A 24,073-nucleotide genomic window follows, 5' to 3' on the forward strand; every position below is an offset into this window, starting at 1 on the left:
TTCAAAGCTTCGTTTCTCAAAGAAAAGTGTCTAAGCAAGCCATGAGAAAGAGACATTAGGTCTATTCCCGTACTGCAGAATTCTGCAATTCTGCACAAAAACGGCAGCAGAGCGTTCCCGTACTTTTCTGCAACAAAAGTAACTTTTCTCTCAGGCAGAACTTCTGCAGTGAGAGAGGTAGAAGTTGCAGCAAAACCGTTCCCGTACTTTTCTGCAAGCTCTCTTTTCTCTTTCTTGTTGAAAAGTTACTGCAATTTGGTGTGGTGGATGTTGACTACACGCTTACATAAAATCTGCAAGTTGGGTGAAATTAAGCATTTTATTATTAGTTGTAATGATAAATGATTTTGGGGTAGTTTTTTATGTCTGGTTTTATTGAGACCGATTTTTTTTATGTTAACGATTTCAGGCTTAGTTCATTTATGTAAATGATATAGCGATTTTTTTCAGTGTTAATATTTTTACCTGATAAAAACTTGATAACTTCAGCCATAGTATTACAGCACGGCTAGTACCCCAACAAAAATTGTAGTATAAAAAATGTTTTTAAAAACTTTTAAAAGACACATTTCTTTTGAGTTTCATAATTTCAAATAGAAATTTAGGGATAATTTTTGATCTTCGATTGTTTTCGAATATACCTCGGAATATACTAAATATGTGTGTTAATAACAGGTAAATTTAATTGGCAAATAATTATTTATACCTTTAACGGTGCTACCAATTTGTATTCTTGAATGAACAAAAAAAAAATTTTGTCAAAATTAAAATTCTCACATTTTTAAATTCTTAAATTCTTAAATTCTTATATTCTTAAATTCTTAAATTCTTATATTCTTAAATTCTTAAATTCTTAAATTTTTAAATTCTTGAATTCTTGAATTCTTAAATTCTTAAATTCTTAAATTCTTACATTCTTAAATTCTTAAATTCTTAAATTCTTAAATTCTTAAATTCTTAAATTCTTAAATTCTTAAATTCTTAAATTCTTAAATTCTTAAATTCTTAAATTCTTAAATTCTTAAATTCTTAAATTCTTAAATTCTTAAATTCTTAAATTCTTAAATTCTTAAATTCTTAAATTCTTAAATTCTTAAATTCTTAAATTCTTAAATTCTTAAATTCTTAAATTCTTAAATTCTTAAATTCTTAAATTCTTAAATTCTTAAATTCTTAAATTCTTAAATTCTTAAATTCTTAAATTCTTAAATTCTTAAATTCTTAAATTCTTAAATTCTTAAATTCTTAAATTCTTAAATTCTTAAATTCTTAAATTCTTAAATTCTTAAATTCTTAAATTCTTAAATTCTTAAATTCTTAAATTCTTAAATTCTTAAATTCTTAAATTCTTAAATTCTTAAATTCTTAAATTCTTAAATTCTTAAATTCTTAAATTCTTAAATTCTTAAATTCTTAAATTCTTAAATTCTTAAATTCTTAAATTCTTAAATTCTTAAATTCTTAAATTCTTAAATTCTTAAATTCTTAAATTCTTAAATTCTTAAATTCTTAAATTCTTAAATTCTTAAATTCTTAAATTCTTAAATTCTTAAATTCTTAAATTCTTAAATTCTTAAATTCTTAAATTCTTAAATTCTTAAATTCTTAAATTCTTAAATTCTTAAATTCTTAAATTCTTAAATTCTTAAATTCTTAAATTCTTAAATTCTTAAATTCTTAAATTCTTAAATTCTTAAATTCTTAAATTCTTAAATTCTTAAATTCTTAAATTCTTAAATTCTTAAATTCTTAAATTCTTAAATTCTTAAATTCTTAAATTCTTAAATTCTTAAATTCTTAAATTCTTAAATTCTTAAATTCTTAAATTCTTAAATTCTTAAATTCTTAAATTCTTAAATTCTTAAATTCTTAAATTCTTAAATTCTTAAATTCTTAAATTCTTAAATTCTTAAATTCTTAAATTCTTAAATTCTTAAATTCTTAAATTCTTAAATTCTTAAATTCTTAAATTCTTAAATTCTTAAATTCTTAAATTCTTAAATTCTTAAATTCTTAAATTCTTAAATTCTTAAATTCTTAAATTCTTAAATTCTTAAATTCTTAAATTCTTAAATTCTTAAATTCTTAAATTCTTAAATTCTTAAATTCTTAAATTCTTAAATTCTTAAATTCTTAAATTCTTAAATTCTTAAATTCTTAAATTCTTAAATTCTTAAATTCTTAAATTCTTAAATTCTTAAATTCTTAAATTCTTAAATTCTTAAATTCTTAAATTCTTAAATTCTTAAATTCTTAAATTCTTAAATTCTTAAATTCTTAAATTCTTAAATTCTTAAATTCTTAAATTCTTAAATTCTTAAATTCTTAAATTCTTAAATTCTTAAATTCTTAAATTCTTAAATTCTTAAATTCTTAAATTCTTAAATTCTTAAATTCTTAAATTCTTAAATTCTTAAATTCTTAAATTCTTAAATTCTTAAATTCTTAAATTCTTAAATTCTTAAATTCTTAAATTCTTAAATTCTTAAATTCTTAAATTCTTAAATTCTTAAATTCTTAAATTCTTAAATTCTTAAATTCTTAAATTCTTAAATTCTTAAATTCTTAAATTCTTAAATTCTTAAATTCTTAAATTCTTAAATTCTTAAATTCTTAAATTCTTAAATTCTTAAATTCTTAAATTCTTAAATTCTTAAATTCTTAAATTCTTAAATTCTTAAATTCTTAAATTCTTAAATTCTTAAATTCTTAAATTCTTAAATTCTTAAATTCTTAAATTCTTAAATTCTTAAATTCTTAAATTCTTAAATTCTTAAATTCTTAAATTCTTAAATTCTTAAATTCTTAAATTCTTAAATTCTTAAATTCTTAAATTCTTAAATTCTTAAATTCTTAAATTCTTAAATTCTTAAATTCTTAAATTCTTAAATTCTTAAATTCTTAAATTCTTAAATTCTTAAATTCTTAAATTCTTAAATTCTTAAATTCTTAAATTCTTAAATTCTTAAATTCTTAAATTCTTAAATTCTTAAATTCTTAAATTCTTAAATTCTTAAATTCTTAAATTCTTAAATTCTTAAATTCTTAAATTCTTAAATTCTTAAATTCTTAAATTCTTAAATTCTTAAATTCTTAAATTCTTAAATTCTTAAATTCTTAAATTCTTAAATTCTTAAATTCTTAAATTCTTAAATTCTTAAATTCTTAAATTCTTAAATTCTTAAATTCTTAAATTCTTAAATTCTTAAATTCTTAAATTCTTAAATTCTTAAATTCTTAAATTCTTAAATTCTTAAATTCTTAAATTCTTAAATTCTTAAATTCTTAAATTCTTAAATTCTTAAATTCTTAAATTCTTAAATTCTTAAATTCTTAAATTCTTAAATTCTTAAATTCTTAAATTCTTAAATTCTTAAATTCTTAAATTCTTAAATTCTTAAATTCTTAAATTCTTAAATTCTTAAATTCTTAAATTCTTAAATTCTTAAATTCTTAAATTCTTAAATTCTTAAATTCTTAAATTCTTAAATTCTTAAATTCTTAAATTCTTAAATTCTTAAATTCTTAAATTCTTAAATTCTTAAATTCTTAAATTCTTAAATTCTTAAATTCTTAAATTCTTAAATTCTTAAATTCTTAAATTCTTAAATTCTTAAATTCTTAAATTCTTAAATTCTTAAATTCTTAAATTCTTAAATTCTTAAATTCTTAAATTCTTAAATTCTTAAATTCTTAAATTCTTAAATTCTTAAATTCTTAAATTCTTAAATTCTTAAATTCTTAAATTCTTAAATTCTTAAATTCTTAAATTCTTAAATTCTTAAATTCTTAAATTCTTAAATTCTTAAATTCTTAAATTCTTAAATTCTTAAATTCTTAAATTCTTAAATTCTTAAATTCTTAAATTCTTAAATTCTTAAATTCTTAAATTCTTAAATTCTTAAATTCTTAAATTCTTAAATTCTTAAATTCTTAAATTCTTAAATTCTTAAATTCTTAAATTCTTAAATTCTTAAATTCTTAAATTCTTAAATTCTTAAATTCTTAAATTCTTAAATTCTTAAATTCTTAAATTCTTAAATTCTTAAATTCTTAAATTCTTAAATTCTTAAATTCTTAAATTCTTAAATTCTTAAATTCTTAAATTCTTAAATTCTTAAATTCTTAAATTCTTAAATTCTTAAATTCTTAAATTCTTAAATTCTTAAATTCTTAAATTCTTAAATTCTTAAATTCTTAAATTCTTAAATTCTTAAATTCTTAAATTCTTAAATTCTTAAATTCTTAAATTCTTAAATTCTTAAATTCTTAAATTCTTAAATTCTTAAATTCTTAAATTCTTAAATTCTTAAATTCTTAAATTCTTAAATTCTTAAATTCTTAAATTCTTAAATTCTTAAATTCTTAAATTCTTAAATTCTTAAATTCTTAAATTCTTAAATTCTTAAATTCTTAAATTCTTAAATTCTTAAATTCTTAAATTCTTAAATTCTTAAATTCTTAAATTCTTAAATTCTTAAATTCTTAAATTCTTAAATTCTTAAATTCTTAAATTCTTAAATTCTTAAATTCTTAAATTCTTAAATTCTTAAATTCTTAAATTCTTAAATTCTTAAATTTTTTACTTATATTTGAGTTTTAAAAATTTTGGTTTACAGAATTTTATAATTTTACTTGTATTTGAAATTATAATTTCTTTAAGTTTTTATCTTATTATTTTTAACTGTAGCTTTTAAATTTGTTGTGTTCTGAAATCATAAATTTTAAAAAACTTTTGTTATTTTATTTCGAATTTTTCAACCTTTTTTTATTTTGATTTTTTTTTAAATTAAGATTTTTTGAACTTTAATCATTTTGAAATATTTAGTTTTTAATTATTTGATTTTGTAAGCTTTGAATTTGTTTTTTTTTATTTTTCTGATATAATTATTTGCATTTTTAAATTTCTCAAATATTTGATTTTTTTTAAGTATTAGTTTTTTTTAATATTTTTAATTATGGATTTCTTAATTTCCAGATTGCTTAATTTACGTGTATCATTTTTTTTTAGTTTTTGATCATTTTTTTTATTTGGCAATTTTACTGCGTCACCGTTGTTCTTTCATGTGACATCCAGTCATAATTTATTTATGATATCCTGAATAATCTTTCAAACATTCTGCTATTAAACATGTATTTATGGTCCCTTATATATAAAACCTTTGTTTGTCTTTTTTATCATATTTATTAAACGTACCTGCCACTCTCATTGGTAAAATTGTTTACCCAATGTAAAATTTTTAAGTTCTTTCTAATATATGATTTCTACCTAAGCATAATTGATTTCTAGTTACTTAATAAATAATACATCCTTGATATTTTAAATAAAGTGTTGTGCTGCATAAAACAATAATGTCCAAGTTCTAGAGGTAAACTTCTTTCAATTACTTTTTTGTCAACCATTTTTTTAAATATTTTGAAATAATTAAAAAAAATAATACACAGTTTGAGTAAATCCACTCAACTGTGTACAATGTTGCAGAAAAAGTACTGGAACGCGCTACCCAGGCAAAATTTTTGCCGCTTCTCTCCTTGCAGAACTTCTGCAAAAGAGAGAGATGAAGAGAGCGAGCTGAAAAGTACGGGAACGTGCTGCAAAAAAGTGACTTATGCTGGCTGCAGAATTCTGCAGAAGCTGCAGAAATTTTGCAATTCTGCAGGTACGGGAATAGACCTATTATTGACAACCGGAATAGACTTTTAAAGCAAATAGAATCCAAGGGACTGTCGAGGAAGAGATTCTCCAAGCAAGAGAAAATATCGAGGAATAAAGACAACCGAAGTATGCAGTTTGAAGGGACTGAGAAATTCATCGGTACATGGGGCAATATTGATATCGAGAAGATCGACAGCTAGAGAGTCGACTGCAATTGGTTTATTCCACCACTTCCACCTTTTTACGAACACTTTTTTCAATTTTTTGCCTGTTTTTCACAATTTCTGCTATAGAATGATACCACTATCATTTAAATTGTAAAAAAAATGCGTAGAGGCATAGGTTGGGAGACTACAAAAATTACTGCATACTTTTTGCCTTCTATAAAATCACTCGGAAAATAAACTTTTTAATTAGACCTCCTAGACCTACCTTCATTTGTACATATCGACTCAAAATCACCAGCTGAGCAAATGTCTGTGTGTTTGGCTGTATGTAGACATGTGTACCAAATCAATGTCACTGGAATATCTCGTCACAGGCTCAACCGATTTTGGCCGGAAAGGTTTTAATCGATCCGTCTTAACGTCCCCTAAGTTGCTATTTAAATTCATGCAGTTTTATCATGTATTGAAAAAGTTATATTAAAAAAACTGTTTCATATTAAATTAAAATTATGGTAAAAAGGGTTGTTTTTTTCATGAAACCCTCACATATTATATATTTTTAGAAAGCATATGAGAAGACCTTTCTTGTGGAGTAAGAATTTTCAAGATCTGACTTACTAATCTAAAATTACAAGCAGTTTTAAAAATGGTCTGAATTTACATAACCTCAAATGGTCCCGTCTGATCGCCACGTAAAAAGCCTTGTAGAGGGTGCCATTTTCCTGAAAGGCGGTGTCTGTATAGTCTTGACAAAAAGTCTGTATAGAGCGTCCAATTTCCCGGGGTTACAAAATTCCCGGGAAACGGGAAATTTTCAACAAATTTCCCGGGAAATCCCGGGAATTCCCGGGAAATTTGAAATTTTACGAAAATTATTCTGATCCTGTTTCTGATTAATCTTTTGCAACGAAATTGTATAGAACAGCAACTTTAATGGTCAAAATGAGTGAGAGGATCAATAAATGGCTTGACTGCTTGTTAAAAATCATGCAACTTTGAGAAAATATATAAACTTTCTAATTTTTATATCTTTTAAATCGTCCCAAATGAAAGAAAATATTATTAGTATTTATGTTGAGAAGGATTTTTTTTTAAGTCAAAGTGTTTGGACAGTGAAAATCTATGCTCCACAACCATAAAATTGCTTTTAAATTTGTCACAGTGACCATAAAGTTAAAATAAAAAAAATCAAAAAATTCAACTTGTGAATAAATAAATAATCATTGAATGTACCTTGAAAATCTAATTCCTAGCGCTTTTTAACTTGAAACACTATTTTTCAACTAGAAAATTTGATACGAAGTTGTTTTTTAATGGTTTTTAATGGTTTTATGATATGATTTTAGTTATATGGTATTCAGCCTAATAAATCAATTAGATTAAAATAATTTTGAGAATTTGAAAGTGGTTGAAATTCAACGATATTTTTTCTTATATAAATAAATTTATAACTTCAATCTGTAATTTCTCGAATACTTAGAAACAAATTTTTCTCACACAAACCTTTTTTAAAAATTTAATTATATCAGCTCAATTTCCATCCAACATGTTCAAGGTAAAAAAAGTCAAACAAATCTCAATGTTGATATTGGCCGGAAGATGTAAATCGACGGTAACATTTCAAAAGACATCATGTACATTTTGACACTTTCTGGGTTATTGCATATTCTGAAAGTACTCCTAATAAGCTACCTCTCCATCAAAAATGAGCAAAAGTTACTTCAGTAAAGTCTGTTTAATCATGATTTTAAATAAAGTAACATAAACAAAATCTCTGCCATCAGCAGTCCCTGTTTATATAGCCCTGTCAACCTGTCAAACAAAAGGCTACATAAACCTCGTGACGAAAAAAAGCAACATGAAAAAAGCGCCATGTACATTCGGCGAAAAAAAAACGAATCATAACAAAGCGCCCCCCCTCAATGCCAGCAGGGTGATATAAACGTTGGTGATTTCAAAAGAAGTTATGTTTGTTTTTCTCAAATAAAATTACGGAAATAATGTTTTGTTGAATTTGGATGATCAAGTATCAATAAAAGCAAGGTTTTTCATCGTTTGTTATCATTAGAACATCTTATTTTGCTTTTATATTAAAATGGGAATTGAAAATGGATGCTCAACATTCAAATGCGTTTTTCTCAAAACGCATGGTTTGTACATGATGCTTTTTGAAATGTTGGCGTCGAAATATCTTATTTTCAAATGATATTACAAAAAAAAAACATTAAAAAAGGTTGTCAAAAATAAAATAGTTAATATTCATTCCATAACAGCGTAACTGTTGTTGCCAAACATATAAGCAAACAATATTCCTAGTGGTGAATACTTCAGAAATAAATATTATCTGAATTAAACCTTGACATGAAATTTACAGACAATCTGATTAGTTCAATATGAATCAGGTTCTCCAATTATTATTTTTTGTATAATTTCAAAACATTGGTGCCAAAAAGGTAGGAAAATGTATACTTCTGCTTGTATTTCGGGAATTCCCGGGAAATTCACAAATTTCCCGGGAAACGGGAAATATTTTTATCCGGGAAATCCCGGGAATTCCCGGGAAATTTTTTCCCGGGACGGGAAATTGGACGCTCTAAGTCTGTAGGAAGTCTATTTTTTTTACTCGTCACTTATTTTTATTAGGACTTCTTAGGTGCTGTGAACGTTAGGGGAGATCCATAAACATGTGAACACTTTAGGGGGATTGAAATCACTATAAATGAGAGGAAGGTACCAACCACCTAAAGGTTGATTAAGTAACGTTTTTTTACTTGAAATATAAGATATGTTAGTAAAAAGCACAGCCCTAAAAAATGACTTTTTAAAACATTGGCAAAGACACATAAAACAAGTCAGATTCCAACCCTAACATTTTCAAAAATTTTAAGATTTATTCTTTCCAATGTTAAAGATCAAAAATTGGTTGAAAAATGGATTTTTGGCGATTTTTTAGATTGAAGCCCGTCTAAAGATTGGGGTGAGGTGTAGAGGGTTAAGCAATTAAAAATGTAATGTTTGAATTATATTTTAAAAAATACAGAAATACAAAATTTGATTTTTTTTATTTTCAAAAGTTTTGATACCTTTTAAAACAATTAAATAAACATTTAAATTTTCTTCTTTAACTTTTATAATTTTATTTTTTTTTAAATTTATTTGGTTTTAAATCATGAAACGTTTAAAAACTTTTGAATACCTTTAGTTAATTTTTTGAAATATTGAAAAAAAATCTTTAATTTATTTCCATAGGTTTTCTTTCATAAATGTAATTTTCCCTCAAAGAGCACTCAGCTGGCAAATTCTAAACGCTAAATGAATTGAATTTATAATATTTTAAGAATATTTTTTTTCGAAAATTTAAAAAAAATACAAAAATTAAAAAAAAAAATCTACAAACATTTTTTTTTATGGGAGGGGTTGTCGTAATTTATTTAGGAAAATTTTAACAGCAAAATGCATACTAACTTCAATGCCGAAAATAAAACAAAAAAAATAAAATAGAAAGATAGGTTCGAAGTTTTTTAAAAAAATATTAATAATTTATGACACACCCGATATTTAAAAAAAAAACTAAATAATTTAAGAATTATACTGCAAAAAAATACAAACACTTTCTATACAGACATCACTTTTCCAGTCTCGATGAAGTCGCTGGTAGACAGTTGGACCCACAATCCAAAGGTTGTCAGTTTGAATCCCAGGGTGGATGGGAGCTTAGATGTAAAAAAATAGGTTTGCAATTGTCTCAACAATCAAGCCGTCGGACACCTAGTTCAAAGTAGGAACAAATTCATTTGGTTTGAAGGTTTTGTCAGATTGTTAGAGAATGTATAATTCAGGTTAAAGAATTTAAAACACCTTTCAAACCCCTTCGACAGCTTGCTTGCCCACCGAAAATATTACAACAGCCGGCGGTTATTATCTAATCGCGCAGCAGCACCTCTTTCCACACGATAGGCCGCGGTGGGTAAACGGCTCTTATCAGAGATAACACAAAGGTTTCGATTGTGTATGGATGGGGACGACTCAGGTTACAAAATTCTGCAGTTGAGCCAAATTTATCAGTTCCCCATCGTGCCGCACCGCGGAAGGATCGCGCTTCCGAGCGATAGAATGATTTTCAACTGAATTACCACTCAGTGCAGTGAATTTGTTTAGTAATTTGAAACTTAGTGAAAATGGCAAGGACAATCGGGATAGTGAGTTTGGTGGGTTTGCTGTGCATTTTCGGCGGAACTAGTGCCCAAACAGTCGGTGAGTTTCCTTTCGAAAGTGGGTTTGAAGTTTGGGCGTGGTCTTACAAGTTCAAAACGAGTGAGAATCTACCATGACCATGTGGTCAATGATGAAAATTTGTGTTTAGAAAATTAAAATTAGAATTTCAAATTAAAATAAAATAAAATTTAAAACGCTAAAAATTTGCATGACTTTTCTAAAATTTCCTCAGATGACCATGCAGATTGCAGGTGCCAAATTAAATCCTCCGTTTGAAATCGGTCAATCGTTGACCGTTGATATCGTTTGGTCATGTTGGTTTTTTTTTTCGATTGAAACGTGCAAACAAATTGTGTGCTATCATTATCATCGATAAGTGGAACGGTGTGTGGTAGCCCGTTTAATAAGTGTCACCTAATACGAAATCGTTTCCATGGAACGAAACGGAAAAAAATAAAGGTGAAACGATTGTGATAAGATAAAGTGTAGGTATTTGTAATGTGTAGCGTCATTATTCAAACTTTGTGACTGCACCTCAAAGAGTATCTCAGTTTGAATTTTTTTGTTTGCTTAATCTAAATTCAACAATATAAAATAACATGCATGCTCTGTATTCTTACCTGAAAATTTAGTTTTTCTAAATCTAATACCTTAAAATAAAAAAAAATTGACATAAAAAACGTTACTTAATCCACCTTTAGAAGGTTGCTGCCTTCCTCACATTCATAAAGTCAAAACATTCATTAAAAATAGCAACATTCCCCCTTAACATGTTTAACAAATCAACTTTATTAGGGGAGAGTGGGGAGACTTGATCCCCTTTTTTGTATCGCACATAACTCTGTCAATTTCTCACAAAACTATAAACTTTTTGCATGAATTGAAAGCTTAAACCACAGACAAACAGACGTAAATCTCTTTTTAATTCCATCAATCAGGAATATAACGGCTGATTTGAATTTAAACTTAGTTCTCGGATTATCCACCAGAATAGGATGGCGCTGCAATCAAGGCACACTTTCAAATGACGTTTAAGCTAGCGCGCCAAAAGTTTCAGGTAGCGCGCCAAAAGCTTTGTTTTTTTTTTCTGCTGCTACTTGAGTGTGAGGATGGACCAGTTTGGAGAAGATTGGTCGGTGGAATTTTTGGATCCGGACCCGCCTCCGGGTGTGGATTCCGCTGAATGGTCTGTTGAGCATTTAGATAATCCTCAATCCTTCCCGGCCGAACCGTTAGAAGAAGAGACGCCGGATTGGTTTGAAAGTTTTATCACAAAACACGAGCTACAGGATGAAGATATGCCGGATGCGAACTACGGAAGTCTACTGCTAGACCGACACGAGCCACTGGACGAAGAAATGCCGGAAGCTACGAGTAACGATTCCGGTGTTCTGAACATCGGAAGATTCTTAGGCAATTCCAACAACGAGACGCTGTCCCATTCAGCTGATTTTGTTATTTCATCCGTCGGCGTTGGTAAATTTTAACTAGATCTTGAATGAATGCAATTAGAAACTGAATTTGGTCTACATTATAGATGGTGTACCCCAACTTGACCAGGTGAATGGGTTAAGCAATGCAGTGTCCACCGGAATCGCCTCGCCAACCTCGAGCACGCAAGAGACCGCGAGAATCTTTACTCCGTCGTGGTCCTCAAATCCGGCCTTCGTGAATGACGCGGTATCCAGCGATGGCAATAACGCGGCCCGGCCGACTTCGAGCACGCAAGAGACCGTGATAATCTTAACTCCGTCGTGGTCCTCAAATCCGGCCGTCATGAATGACGCTGTGTCCAGCGATGGCGATTGCGCTTACCACGATTTCAGGCAACTCAGTATTGACAACCCGGCCGACCTCGACTCATGGCCAATTTGTGGGCATTGTTCACAAACAGCGCAGTAATACCCAAACCACCCTCAAACTGGTGCATCTTTCCATCAACCTCTGCAGCCTACACGAATGTTTCCTCGGCAAGATTTACCTAGTGCATGGCCGCAATCGGACGCGGACGTGGACCGTCTGCGTGAGTTAAGAATTTGAACTTCTTGCATTCTTCTCACATGTTGGTAAACAAATGTAAATGTTAGTAAACAAATCTCCCTCCTCTCACTACAACAAGAGTAACCGCGTTCACTCACACATTAACCAATTCTCATATACAGTGATGCTTAATGCTAGTATTGGCCACCAGATCGAGCTACTAGCTAACCTTTTTCCATTTTTTTTTTGTGATTGATGGATTTTCGTTAAATTTGTTCAATGATTTACGTCTGTTTGTCTGTGCTTAAACATTCATCTATGTTTGGCTGATAAGGGTATTTCATCAGATAAACTTTTCGAATCATGCCAAGCGTTTTAAAAAAATATTTTAATCCGGCATTTTCAAAATGTTGGGGGTAATTTGATCCCCCTTTCAACATTTTGAAGAAATCTTAAGGAAAATGTTTTTTATTCATCCAAACTTTTATTTTTTTATAAGTTACAGCAATTTCACATAAAACCTGTACGTTTGTGTTCAAAATATAACATGTTTAGTATGTAAAATATTTAAAAACTGAATATATTATTTTTAAGACCAAAATTAGGCATGTTTACGAAAGCTGGAAATTTTTGTTTACAGAACTTCTAACTGCAGTAAGTTATGTACAGCTATACTAAAGGGAACTATGTATGAAAACCCAGCCCAATTAATTAATCTTGAGGCTGATTCCAGCGACTTTAAAAATGCAGGGATCAAGTCTCCCTAAACGCATATTTTTAAACAATTGATTGTAAAAATAGTATGACGATAAATTTAACATCGGTTGCGTAAGGGTTTTAGAGTTGATAAGTATATCAAACAATTCATGTATAAAAAATATTTTTTTTAAATAATTTTTGAGTGTTTTCTATACTTATCAAAACAAAGAAAAAAGATCTCTTGGAAGTTTTTTGCAGCACTTCTTCGAAAAATGTGTGTAACTCAATCTAAACATTTTTAATTTGTTTGCTTTGTTTTCTACAATGAGTTTTAGTTAATTTCGCACAACTTTCTAGAACATAGCTAATTGTTTTACCCACATGCTGACGAGATACAGGCTTGGGATCAAGTGTCCCCGGGGATCAAGTCTCCCCACTCTCCCCTACTCATTTCTTTTGATAGGGTTCGCAGACCTTCAATATTTCTGGCTCATCGGCAAGGTCTGATAAAAAAACCCTATCCAACGATAGTTCGCATGGAAGATTCAGACAATATTTTGATCACAATATCTGAAATCCGACCTCTAAAAGGTGTATAAATAACACTTAAGTGCCAATAACTTTTGATAGGGTTTTCAGATCCTTGATGTTTTAGAATCATTTGAAAGGTCTTTCAATTATCTAACTAACGATGGGTAGCATGATGGACCCAGACATCATTTTCCGAGGGGCGGGACAGTAATAAGAAATTAACGGTAGGAATTAAGTACATTAACGATTGTTTACGTTCAAAACATCGCCACCTCTTCTTACACTACATTGATTTGACAGTTTGACACCACTCGTGTATGTTGTTGTTTTTGCCGCAAAATTTGTGTCTTCGAAAAGCAGGTTGAGCAGGAAAGTGCCACCGGTGCCAGCGTGGCACAGGCAAATCGAAAAAGTTGCGCAGCGCCATCCAGGGCGGTAACCATGACGGTTTGGACGATATCGAAGCTGGTCCAGCCGGAAGATTTGTTGGAGAAGGCCATCGAGCGGCGCATTGAGACACACCTCGATGCTGCGTTTGTTGAAACGGATCCTCGATTCCAATTCTCCACCCACATATTTCTGCAAACATGGTCCAGTTGGTCTGGCTTTTTCGTCAACACTCCCGCCAAACAGCTGGGCATGTTGAATGCGGCCCACCAGGAGTGGTTTCCTCTGATGTGTCCCTACCGTTGCAACCCAATCACCACCGAGTCCTCGAGGTCTGTTAGTCCCGTGATGACTTCCAGATGCCAGAATCATCGTTACTACCATGAGCCCGGCGGAAAAGCAATAACCGGTTGAGCGAAATGAGGACTCTTCTCAGGAACAACGAGTTGTGTATTTGTTCATATACTCGCCCCAGCTTCTGCGCCAGGGTCCTTGGCGATCGGCAAAGTGGCGCCGTTATTCCAGACTGGAACTGGCCAACTTAACATGGCGGGATTATTATTGAAATAAATGAAACAACAAAGATGAGATATTTTATTTTCTTCTTTTCAATGCAATCTACCAAAAAGTCATCACCTAACGTAAATAAAAGCCACTCCAAGTAAGTTACTCTGATGAAATTATAATGGACTACTCCTGAATGCTTTTCCGTGTCACCCATTTCTGAACCTGCCTCAGTCCAGCACCCTAGCTCTAGTGCGCCGCAGAGCGGCGTTGTCATCAGAGCGCTCGTAGTGCAGTTTGCGGTTGCACAGAAGTTGCAATTTATTTCCCCCGATGCCGATTTGTTGAAGGCATCGCTGTCGCAAGCCACCACCAGCTGCAAGGAAATCTTGCTCTTGTCTAACGTCTGATTTTTATTCTTAAACTTGACCATCTATTACTCCGGCAAGGCGCGTCCCAGGATCTTGTCATAGGTGAAACCGCACTTAACCATCTACTGGTTAATGTAATCGTCCTCCTCCAAAATCTCTTCAGCTCCACGTCGTCATTCATTTTTACACGAAACCAAAACAAGCTTGACAGCCGAGCGCGCGAAAGAGACACGAAGCAAACCAAAGTTTTCAAAGCAGGTGTGGCGCTGTCAGATGTCAAATGACATGAGGAATTAAATTCCTTAATGTATTAAATACCAAAAATTAATATATTAAGGCCTTTGTCACGCCCCTCGTCATTTTCCTTGAATTATCTGAGATCCGGCCTCCAAAAAGTGTATAAATAACACTTAAGTGCTAATAACTTTTGATAGGGTTGTCAGATCTTCAATATTTTGGGAAGGTCTTTTTAATACCTTTCTGAAAATGTATAACATGATAGGGTTTCTTGCAAAAACCACCCTTTTTACAATCTTCCGGACAAACGCAAAAATCGTTTTTCTTAGCATAACTTTTGAAGTACTTAACTAAACTTGCTGATTTTAAATAGAGACCTGTGGGACCCCAAGACAGACCGAATGAAACTAATACGGTCAAAATCCGTTCATCAAGTTCGGAGATAATCGAGTGACATTTTTTTGTCCACCCACCTACACACATCCACACAGACATTTGCTCAGAACATGATTCTGAGTCGATAGGTATACGTGAAGGTGGGTCTACGAGGTCGAATTAAGAAGTTCATTTTTCGAGTGATTTTATAGCCTTTCCTCAGTAAGGTGAGGAAGGCAACATATCTTAAGTTTGTTTGAGAATGAACCCAATTATTTACTTATTGCTTACCCATAACTAGAGGTTGTGTATAACAGTTTGGTTCCAATATTTTAAATGTTGTAAAGTTCAGTTAGAATCGAGGTTAGAATCCATATTTATTTGTTTTTTTTTTATTGTTTGTTTTATTTGCATAAGGGAACGATCTTTTATTACGTAACGCAACATTTTAGATGTTTTAACCCCTTCCCTCTCACGTAACAAAACTTCCATACAAATTTCAAAAGTTTTACGCGTTACGTAATAAAAGAACGCTCACTAAGACTAGTACTCATATTATTCGAGGAGAGGGACGATTTAAAAATATTAAAATAATTTCGGTCATTCGATTCTTTTGTATTTTTTAATCCGGCTGAAACTTTTTTGGTGCCTTCGGTATGCCCAAAGAAGCCATTTTGCATCAGTTCGAGTTCGTTCATATAATTTTCCATACAAATTTGGCAGCTGTCCATACAAAAATAATATGTGAAAATTCAAAAATCTGTATCTTTTGAAGGAATTTTTTGATCGATTTGGTGTCTTCGGCAAAGTTGTAGGTATGGATAAAAAAATTTGATGATTTTTATTTTTTTGTCACTAAAACTTGATTTGCAAAAAAAAAAAAACACTATTTTTATTATTTTTTTTTTATATGTTTTAGAGGACATCAATTGCCCGCTATGATTTTTTGAATCAATACAGATTTAAAAAAAATCGAAATGTTGGTCGCAAAAAAATTTCAACTTAATTTTTCGATGTAAAATCGAATTTGCAATCAAAAAGTACTTGATACGCCGCTTACAACAATATTTTCAAAAATTTAAAATCAAGACTAACATTTCAAACGGGCCAAACATTCAAAATTACGCCCTTTTGAAATGTTAGTCTTGATTTTAAATTTTTGAAAATATTGCTTTCGGTAAATTTCAATTTTTAAGCAATATTTGTCGCCCTCTAAAACTTGAAATAAAAGCGGATGTCCACGAATTACCAAGCTTCCAGAAATAAATGAATCAACACCAACAATTTAAGTTCTGCGATCCTGTTTTATAGCCGTTGTCTGGATTTTCGCTAATAATATCGCAGTAATAATTTTTATATCCAGCTTTTCAAGCGAAAATGGCGTTCGAATGGTGAACGCCCGAAATGTCAAAATCACGCAGTGGTACCAACATAAAGGAAAAAAGTGTGCAATGACATGACATGTGCAATATTGGTGCTACTGTGCGATTTGGACATTTCTGGAGTTTTCGAAAGTACACTCAAACCCCGATGGTTTGATACCAACTGTTGTCAAACGAACGGGATCACTTTTTAGTTTGACACCCCTTTTAAACGGAGCTTACACACACTATCAAACGTTTGTTTTGATAGTGTGCGTGAGCGCCGTGTAAAAAGTGACAGTTCGTCACTTTAAAGTTTGACTTTGTCAAACTGTCAAATAAAAAAGTGACCAACCATCGGGGAATTTTAAAGATTTACTATAAAATTGAATCACTTTCATTAAGGTTCCTTATTTACAACTGATTCTAATAGATATTTCCGATTCCAGATGTAATCTGCGCCGGCACCAGATTCGCCGACCAGTGCCTCCAACTGCAGCGCGGCAAGTCCGAGGTAGTCTGCGTCACCGTTCAGGACAGGTAACTCCCCGCACAACTCCACGTTGGCCCTTATACAACCTTTACACTTTCAGCATCGAGTGCGCCCAACGGATCCGCAATGGCACCGCCAACATTGGAATCTTCTCCGCCGAAAGTCTGGTTCACCTGGCGACACTGGGCTGGGATGGGCTCGCCGTAGTCAAGGAACTTCGTCACACGGACCGTACCCGTGAAACGGTCGACTTCCGTTCGGTGGTGGTCGTTCCGGCATCCCACCAAGGTGGTCTTGACGGGCTACGCGGCGCTCGGTTCTGTCATCCGGGACTTCAGTACGGTCGTCAGCAGCGGTGGAGTGAGCGGTTCCTGAAGCACTTTGAACGGTTGGTGGTTCCGGCTGATTGTGGCGAGTTGACGAGTGCGGCCGAGATTGAAACTGCGGCGTTGTCGAACTTTTTCGCGTCGGCTTGCCGTCCGGGCAAGTGGTCGAACGTGCCGCAGGAGGACGCGGAGCTCAAGTCCAAATATCCGAATCTCTGCGAGTTGTGTCAGAACAAGGACCAGTGCACGTACGACTCGCCGACCTTATCGCATCACCGAGCTGCTCTGCAGTGTCTACGTAATGGTGGAAACGTTGCGTACGTATCGCAACAGGACGCCCAGGAGTTCTTTGCGTTCAACAACGACATCGTCAACGACTACGGTTTCCTCTGTCCGAACGGAACCATCGAAGCGATCAACGGAAACAACAGTCCGTGCTCCTGGTTGACCCAGCCCTGGCCCGTGGTCATGGCCGCGGCCGGTCGTGCCATTGAAGTCTCGTCCCGGATTGATCGCTGGACGCGCGGCACCGGTGGAGAGTCCTGGGAACAAGCCATCCAGGAAATCATCGGCCACGGCAGCCGCAATGCCCTCTCGGTAGGCTCCATCCAGCTTCCAGTAGATTACCTCAGACCGTACCGCTCGCTGCCCATCCCGTCCGATCTGTGTCGAACGACGGCCCGCTGGTGTACGGCTTCCCCCGAGGAGAAGGACAAGTGCGACGTGCTGCGAACGGCCGCCTTGACCACGGGAATCTTTCCGACCATCGAATGTCCAGTGGACACCACGAGCAGGATGACCTGCATGAACGAGATCGCCAACAACCGGTCCGACTTTACCGGAATCGATTCCAACTTCGGATACCTTGCGAGGCAGTAAGTGGTGCTAGTCTATCCAGATTTAACTGATGGTCACTAATCAAAAATCTCTTTTCCTTAGTCCGTTCAACCTAACCGCGGCCATGTTCCAGGAGACGGAAAAGGAAAAGTACTCGTCGGTGGTGGTGCTGGTCAAGGACGATAATCGGTTTACGCGGTTTGAGAATCTGAGATCGTCCCGGGCCTGCATGCCAGAGTTTGGTGGAATTGGTGAGTTTAAATTGGTTTATATATCGTCAGGCGATCCAGCCTCGAGCTCCAACGCAGTTGCTGATGGTGGTGGTGATCTTTTCACTCTTTCGGAGTTTCTTTCGCTGGCAAGGGAAATGTTCACTCGTTTCCGAGCTTGCCAGAACAAGGAACAGCAATTCTTGGCCCTTGGGGAACTTATGATTAAATACATTGGAACATCCTAAGTATTCATCGTGGACCTTCGACGTCAGAAGCAACCTGACAAGCTTTGTAACTTAGAATTAAGTTTTTCCTCTCCCTATCCCCATCCTCAAGTTATATCAGTAGGTTTTTTTTGCTAGTTTTTCCTGCTTCCGCTTCACCTTTTTCCCTTCTAACAACATCCATAGATTCTAAAGTACTTAGCCATAGCTGCAAGGAATCCCATATCACTATAATTTGTAAACTAAATACCACATTTGTAAACTGATAAGCACAACTAATAAATACAAATTGAATTGAAATTGGTTTATAAGTTCTTTAAATGTTTGAAAATTATTTTAAATTTCATTTTATTTGTTTCATCGTATTAAGTACGACTACGAGTTTTCTAAAAAAACGCGATGTTGAATTTTCGTTTGTCCATGCATTCCCGGTCGGTAATTTGGCAGCCATGTTTGTTTAGAAAAACATTCAAATTTTGTTTCATTATATATCAATCAAAAAAACTTTTCTTCGTGTTGTTTGCAGAAGCATTTTCATGTAGTGATTATATTATTTTTTAATTTCAATTTACTATTTCTGGGATTGCACCAAAAGTATAAATGACACCTTAAGAAGGAATTTTCTGATCGACTTGGTGTCTTCGGCGAAGTTGTAGTTTATGATTAGGACTTTTTGAAAAAATAGGTACATGGAAAAAATCAGTTTTTTTCATTTAATTTTTTATTCCAGTTTAATCATTCTTGAAAAAAATGCACAGCAAAAACAATAATTTTTGAAGTGCTGTGCAACTTTTCTTTATTTTTCTCTCTGGAACATTAAAAATTGGGCGCATAGTGTCTAAGATACAGCCTCACAAAGAAATCGAATCGATGAAAATTAATTTCTCTAAGTGTCACCTAATTAGTCTGTAAATTTAAAACTGACGATATCTTGGAAACTATTGGTTCAGTATTCCATGTTGAATATTGAAACTTTTGCGTAATTTTCTGATCTCTTCAACAAAAATATTTCAAAAAATTTATAATATGGTGTATAAAAAAATATGCAAAAAAGGAAACGTATCTATTTTGGGATCTTTTCAAAAGTTATGCTTTTATTTTTTTATTTTTTTATAGAGACTTTACACCATTGTGCATTCATCTCTTCAAGGGGGATAGTGGAAGAGGAAAGGTTACAGAGTTTTAAATCGCTTGTCTGGCTATATTTCAATAATTGTTACCATGCCTTTTTTCTAAATATTTCTGTCCATGTTTCAAATATTTAGCGGAAAATTTTGATCTTAAATTGTCAAGTTCTTCAATTTTATCTTCGTCCTTTTCTTCCAGGGATTTAACAGTTATCTCATAACACTTATTCCTATAATATTTTGCTTTTATGACATCTTCGTCTTCTTCATCTGTTGATTCTTCTTCAGACATCTCTCTTCGTTTTGTTGTCAATTCGTCATCCGCGTCCAAATATGCTTGTAAGGGCATCTCCAGCGCTGGGTGCAAATCAAATTTGCACCCGGCTCATGAATACCGAGATCAAATTTGCCACCTTGAAAAAAATCCGTCATCCCCACCGCTAGGGTAGCAAATTTGCCACCGAAACAAGCCCACCGCGGGGGCAAATATGGGTTTTTATAATTTTTTGCTCTCGTTTACCTTCAAAATCAATAATTATGTGTTGATTCATGCCTAGAAATGCTAAAAGTTTATTAAACTATTTATTCCTATTGAAAATTTCTAAGAATTTCATTTTTCGAAAATGTCGAAAGTTAAACCATTTTCTACCCGATTTGATTCCCACCTAATTTGCTCTCGAGTTTGCTCCCGAGTCTCCCACCGCGCGTAGCAAAGCAGGTATCAAATTTGATCTCAAGTTCATTTGTAGAAGAAAAATATGTGTCGGTACCTGTCGGGTACTCATTTTCTGATACCCGACAAGTACCGGCAAGCCGGGGGCAAAGTTTTGAATGCATGTTTCGGAGATTTTCTATGTCTGCTCAAAAATTCAAAAAATTCAAAAATTCAAAAATTCAAAAATTCAAAAATTTAAAAATTTAAAAATTTGAAAATTCAAAAATTTAAAAATTCAAGAATTCAAAAAATCAAAAATTTAAAAATTCAAAAATTCAAAAATTTAAAAATTCAAAAATTTAAAAATTCAAAAATTCAAAAATTCAAAAATTCAAAAATTTAAAAAATTCAAAAATTTAAAAATAAAAAATTTCAAAATTTTATTTTTTTTACTTTTACAAAATTTTAATTAAAAAAAATAATAATTTTTTTCAATTATTTTAGGCTGTAGCACATATTTTTCAAAGTTTATGTCGCCCCTGGTTCGAAAAACCAGGCGGCAAAAAATATGTTTTTCAAAAAACTTCCAAATTTTAAAGGGAATTTAAGTCCATCCAACTGAAAACAATTAGAAATGCATTTTCCTGCGTTTAAAATCATATTTAGCATGTCTGGGTTCGGTCAAAAATATTTTCAATTTTTGTGGAATTCCAATGTACAGCACCGCAAAAAGTTTTTTTTCGGCAAAAAAAATCTCCTCAATAATATTTTTTAAATTTTTTTAATTTTATAAATTTTTTAAATTGTTTAAATTTTTTAAGTTTTTTAAATTTTATAAATTTTATAAATTTTTTAAATTTTATAAATTTTTTAAATTTTATAAATTTTTTAAATTTATTAATTTTTTTAAATTTTTTAATTTTTTAAAAATTTTTAAATTTTTAAATTTTTTTTAAATTTTTTAATTTTTTTATTTTTTTTTAAATTTTTTAATTTTTTTAAATTTTTTAAACTTAAAAAAAAATCCGTGCTTGATTCGATTTTCCGTGCATAATTCCATTTGATGCGGTAGCAAACAGGCAGAATACCGGGTAGCAAAGTGAAATCCCGAAGAACTGAGAGCAAATTTGCTACCGCGACAGGTACCGCGATGGGGTTGACGTCGGGTGCAAATTAGCTTTGCTTCGCTGTTTGCACCCAGCGCTGGAGATGCACTAAGCGCTTCCGGGTTTTGCGAGTGTGCTTAGAAAGCACGGTCTCGAATCCATCGTTGTCTTCTTCGTCAATTTGACTCGTTTGCTTTGGATGTTGGTCTGATTTACTGTTGTTGCTTTTACTGCCGCTGCTGCTACTTGGCTCAGGTTCAATCGGTGGTGTACTGCTTTTTTGGTTCACTTTTTTAGTTGAATCCGCACATTTTTTGTTCTTTGCTTTGAGTTTGCAAAGCGATTTTTTGCCTATAATCGTCACTGTTGCAGCAGCATTGTTTACAGTGATTGATTTCGGCGTTGGCTGTTTCAGCAACATCCGCAGGGTCCGAACTCCATTTGGGATTCCTGGGAAGAAGTTAATCCAGCGGTCGTTGGTGATGGTCAAAATTTCGCCGATTTACTCATCACTTTTACTACGTCGTCATTGCTTATGCCTAGAGGTAGGTCAAGCACACGAACTTCCGTAACGTTGTTGTCCAGGTAAATCGGGATTTTGCAACCCTGATATACCAGAGGTTTGTCGATGATGGACGAGGCCACTGCTGAGTCGGCGAACTGCAACACGGCTATTCTTCTTCTATTGCATAATTGCAATGCTCACAAGTTTTCTTGGTTTACTTGAAGGTCTGCGAGGATTTTTTTTACAAGCTTCGGGCCTGGTTGGGTTTGGAGTTGACAAAAATCCAGAACCACGCTGTTTTTGTCTACGGTGCACATTTTAAAAAAGCGGCGACGCGCACACAAACTGCGGACTGGCGTTGATAATGCGACTTGTAAGGTCGGCGGTTACTTTGCAACTGAAAAGTTATGCTTGATTTCACCATGTTGAAATTATTTTTATTGAAGAGATTAGAAAATTTGACAAAAGTTTCAATTTTTAATATTGAAAATCGGATCAATGGTTTCGTCAGTTGAAAATCACAGGCTAATTAAATGACACTTTTCATCGATTCGAATTCTTTGTGAGGTTGTTTCTCAGAAAATAATTACCCGATTTTCAAAGTTCTAGCAAGAAAATTATAGGAATTTCTGTCAGCTCTAAAAAAGAATTGACAGAGGTACTTTTTTTTCAAGAAGTATTTTTAAAATGCAAAACGAAAAGAAATCGAAAATAAATACTCAAAAGTGGTTAAAACTTGAGGAAAGTATATTTTTTTTTTTATCAGTTCGTTTATTTAGTTGGCTCAAACGGAAAACCCTTTACGGAGCCGGGTATCTTTGTACAGTTATAAGAAAAATAAATTACAAAATCATATAGTAATGAATGCACTAACTAGTGGATATCTTTTAACAACATCGTTCATTAAGTATTTCAATTGAGGCATTATTAGTTGCAAAAAAGCTCTCCAATGTTGGTCAACGTCGAAGGAACAGCACAGCACGTCGATAAGTTTGTCGAAACTGATCAGTCCTGCGTTGTTTGTTGTTCGAGGCGCTGAAGTTGAAGATCTGGATTGGCTGGCTTTTTTCGGCTTTCGTGATAAATTCGTTGATATTGGTTCACTATCCGCAGCGGTGTTGGTGGTTACATGTTCGATGTGGTTCGGTTGTAGGAGAGTCTTTGCGGCAGAGTTTGGTTCTGCAGGTAGTTGTTTCGTGGCTTCATTGTACGCGTGTTTGTACAACTTCTTGAGATTTCGTTTAACTGTATTGGTTTTCGCGATGAAAATTGGACAGTTGGAGATTATTTGATGGTATTGTCCACATCTAAAGCAACAATTGTGTGTCTCCGAACAATCGGCTTCTGTGTGGTTCCCCATACATTTGCAGCAACGGGCACTGTTCGAGCAGTGCTTTACTGTGTGACCGTACTGCTTACAATTTGTACAATACATCACTTTAGGAAAATATGGTCTAATCGGCAGAACTATGTTTTGATATTGTACAAAGTCTGGCAGAACGGTTCCATAAAATGTAATACGTAGTCCAGACGATGGTAGATAACATTCTTCAGTTTTCGAAAATTTTGCTAATCGGCTACAAAACTTGATGTTTACAGGCTTGAGCCGAGGATCGTTGAATTTTCCGATGCCTTTGTCTTTCATAGTAGAAGGAGTTACGTCATCAGCATAAACTACTCCATCTACTTCAACTAGGTGAGGCGGTATGAAAACATGATGTGTTTTTCTAAAGTACTTGTCATTCACTAATCCGTTAGCTTCATGTCTGTTAGTTAATGAAACTCGGATTTTCATGGGATTTTCACTTCTAATTTCTTCAACTGAACGATAACGTTGATTAAGATCGTCAGCAAGAGGCAGCAAACGGAGGGGATCTTGCTGCTTTTTTATGTAAACGTAAAATGGTCCAGATGATGAAATCGGGTACGTCCGTATTTTTTCTACTGAAGGTCGTTTCTCCGTAAAAGAAGATTTGTTGGTCCTTTGTTTTTCACTGTTGGCCATTTTGATCACAAGATCGCGAGGTTACTTCTTCGAGCAAGTGTGAGTATCAACCGTTCTGCTCGACTGCTGAGTGTCAACTGAAAGTATATTTTATATTAAA

The 24,073-nt window shown here is 32.5% G+C and overlaps 3 protein-coding genes across 4 annotated transcripts in view; 2 read left to right on the plus strand and 1 right to left on the minus strand.

The window, feature by feature from the left end:
• The window catches only part of LOC120431269 (DNA cross-link repair 1A protein-like), a 134,231-nt gene that overhangs the window by 7,738 nt on the left and 102,420 nt on the right, over window positions 1-24,073 (minus strand). The window lies entirely within an intron of this gene.
• LOC120431981 (transferrin-like) lies at window positions 9,878-18,864 on the plus strand. The gene is made up of 4 exons (XM_039597117.2): window positions 9,878-10,077; window positions 16,933-17,023; window positions 17,077-18,177; window positions 18,242-18,864. Exons 1-4 carry the CDS (start codon window positions 10,002-10,004, stop codon window positions 18,594-18,596), a joined length of 1,623 nt encoding a protein of 540 aa, XP_039453051.1. The 5' UTR covers window positions 9,878-10,001; the 3' UTR covers window positions 18,597-18,864.
• Window positions 10,084-16,195, plus strand: LOC120431982 (uncharacterized). Its single transcript, XM_039597119.2, has 2 exons — window positions 10,084-11,514; window positions 11,576-16,195. Exons 1-2 carry the CDS (start codon window positions 11,148-11,150, stop codon window positions 11,938-11,940), a joined length of 732 nt encoding a protein of 243 aa, XP_039453053.1. The 5' UTR covers window positions 10,084-11,147; the 3' UTR covers window positions 11,941-16,195.

Source organism: Culex pipiens, chromosome 2, assembly GCF_016801865.2.
Source record: "Culex pipiens pallens isolate TS chromosome 2, TS_CPP_V2, whole genome shotgun sequence".
Classification (NCBI taxonomy): domain Eukaryota; kingdom Metazoa; phylum Arthropoda; class Insecta; order Diptera; family Culicidae; genus Culex; species Culex pipiens.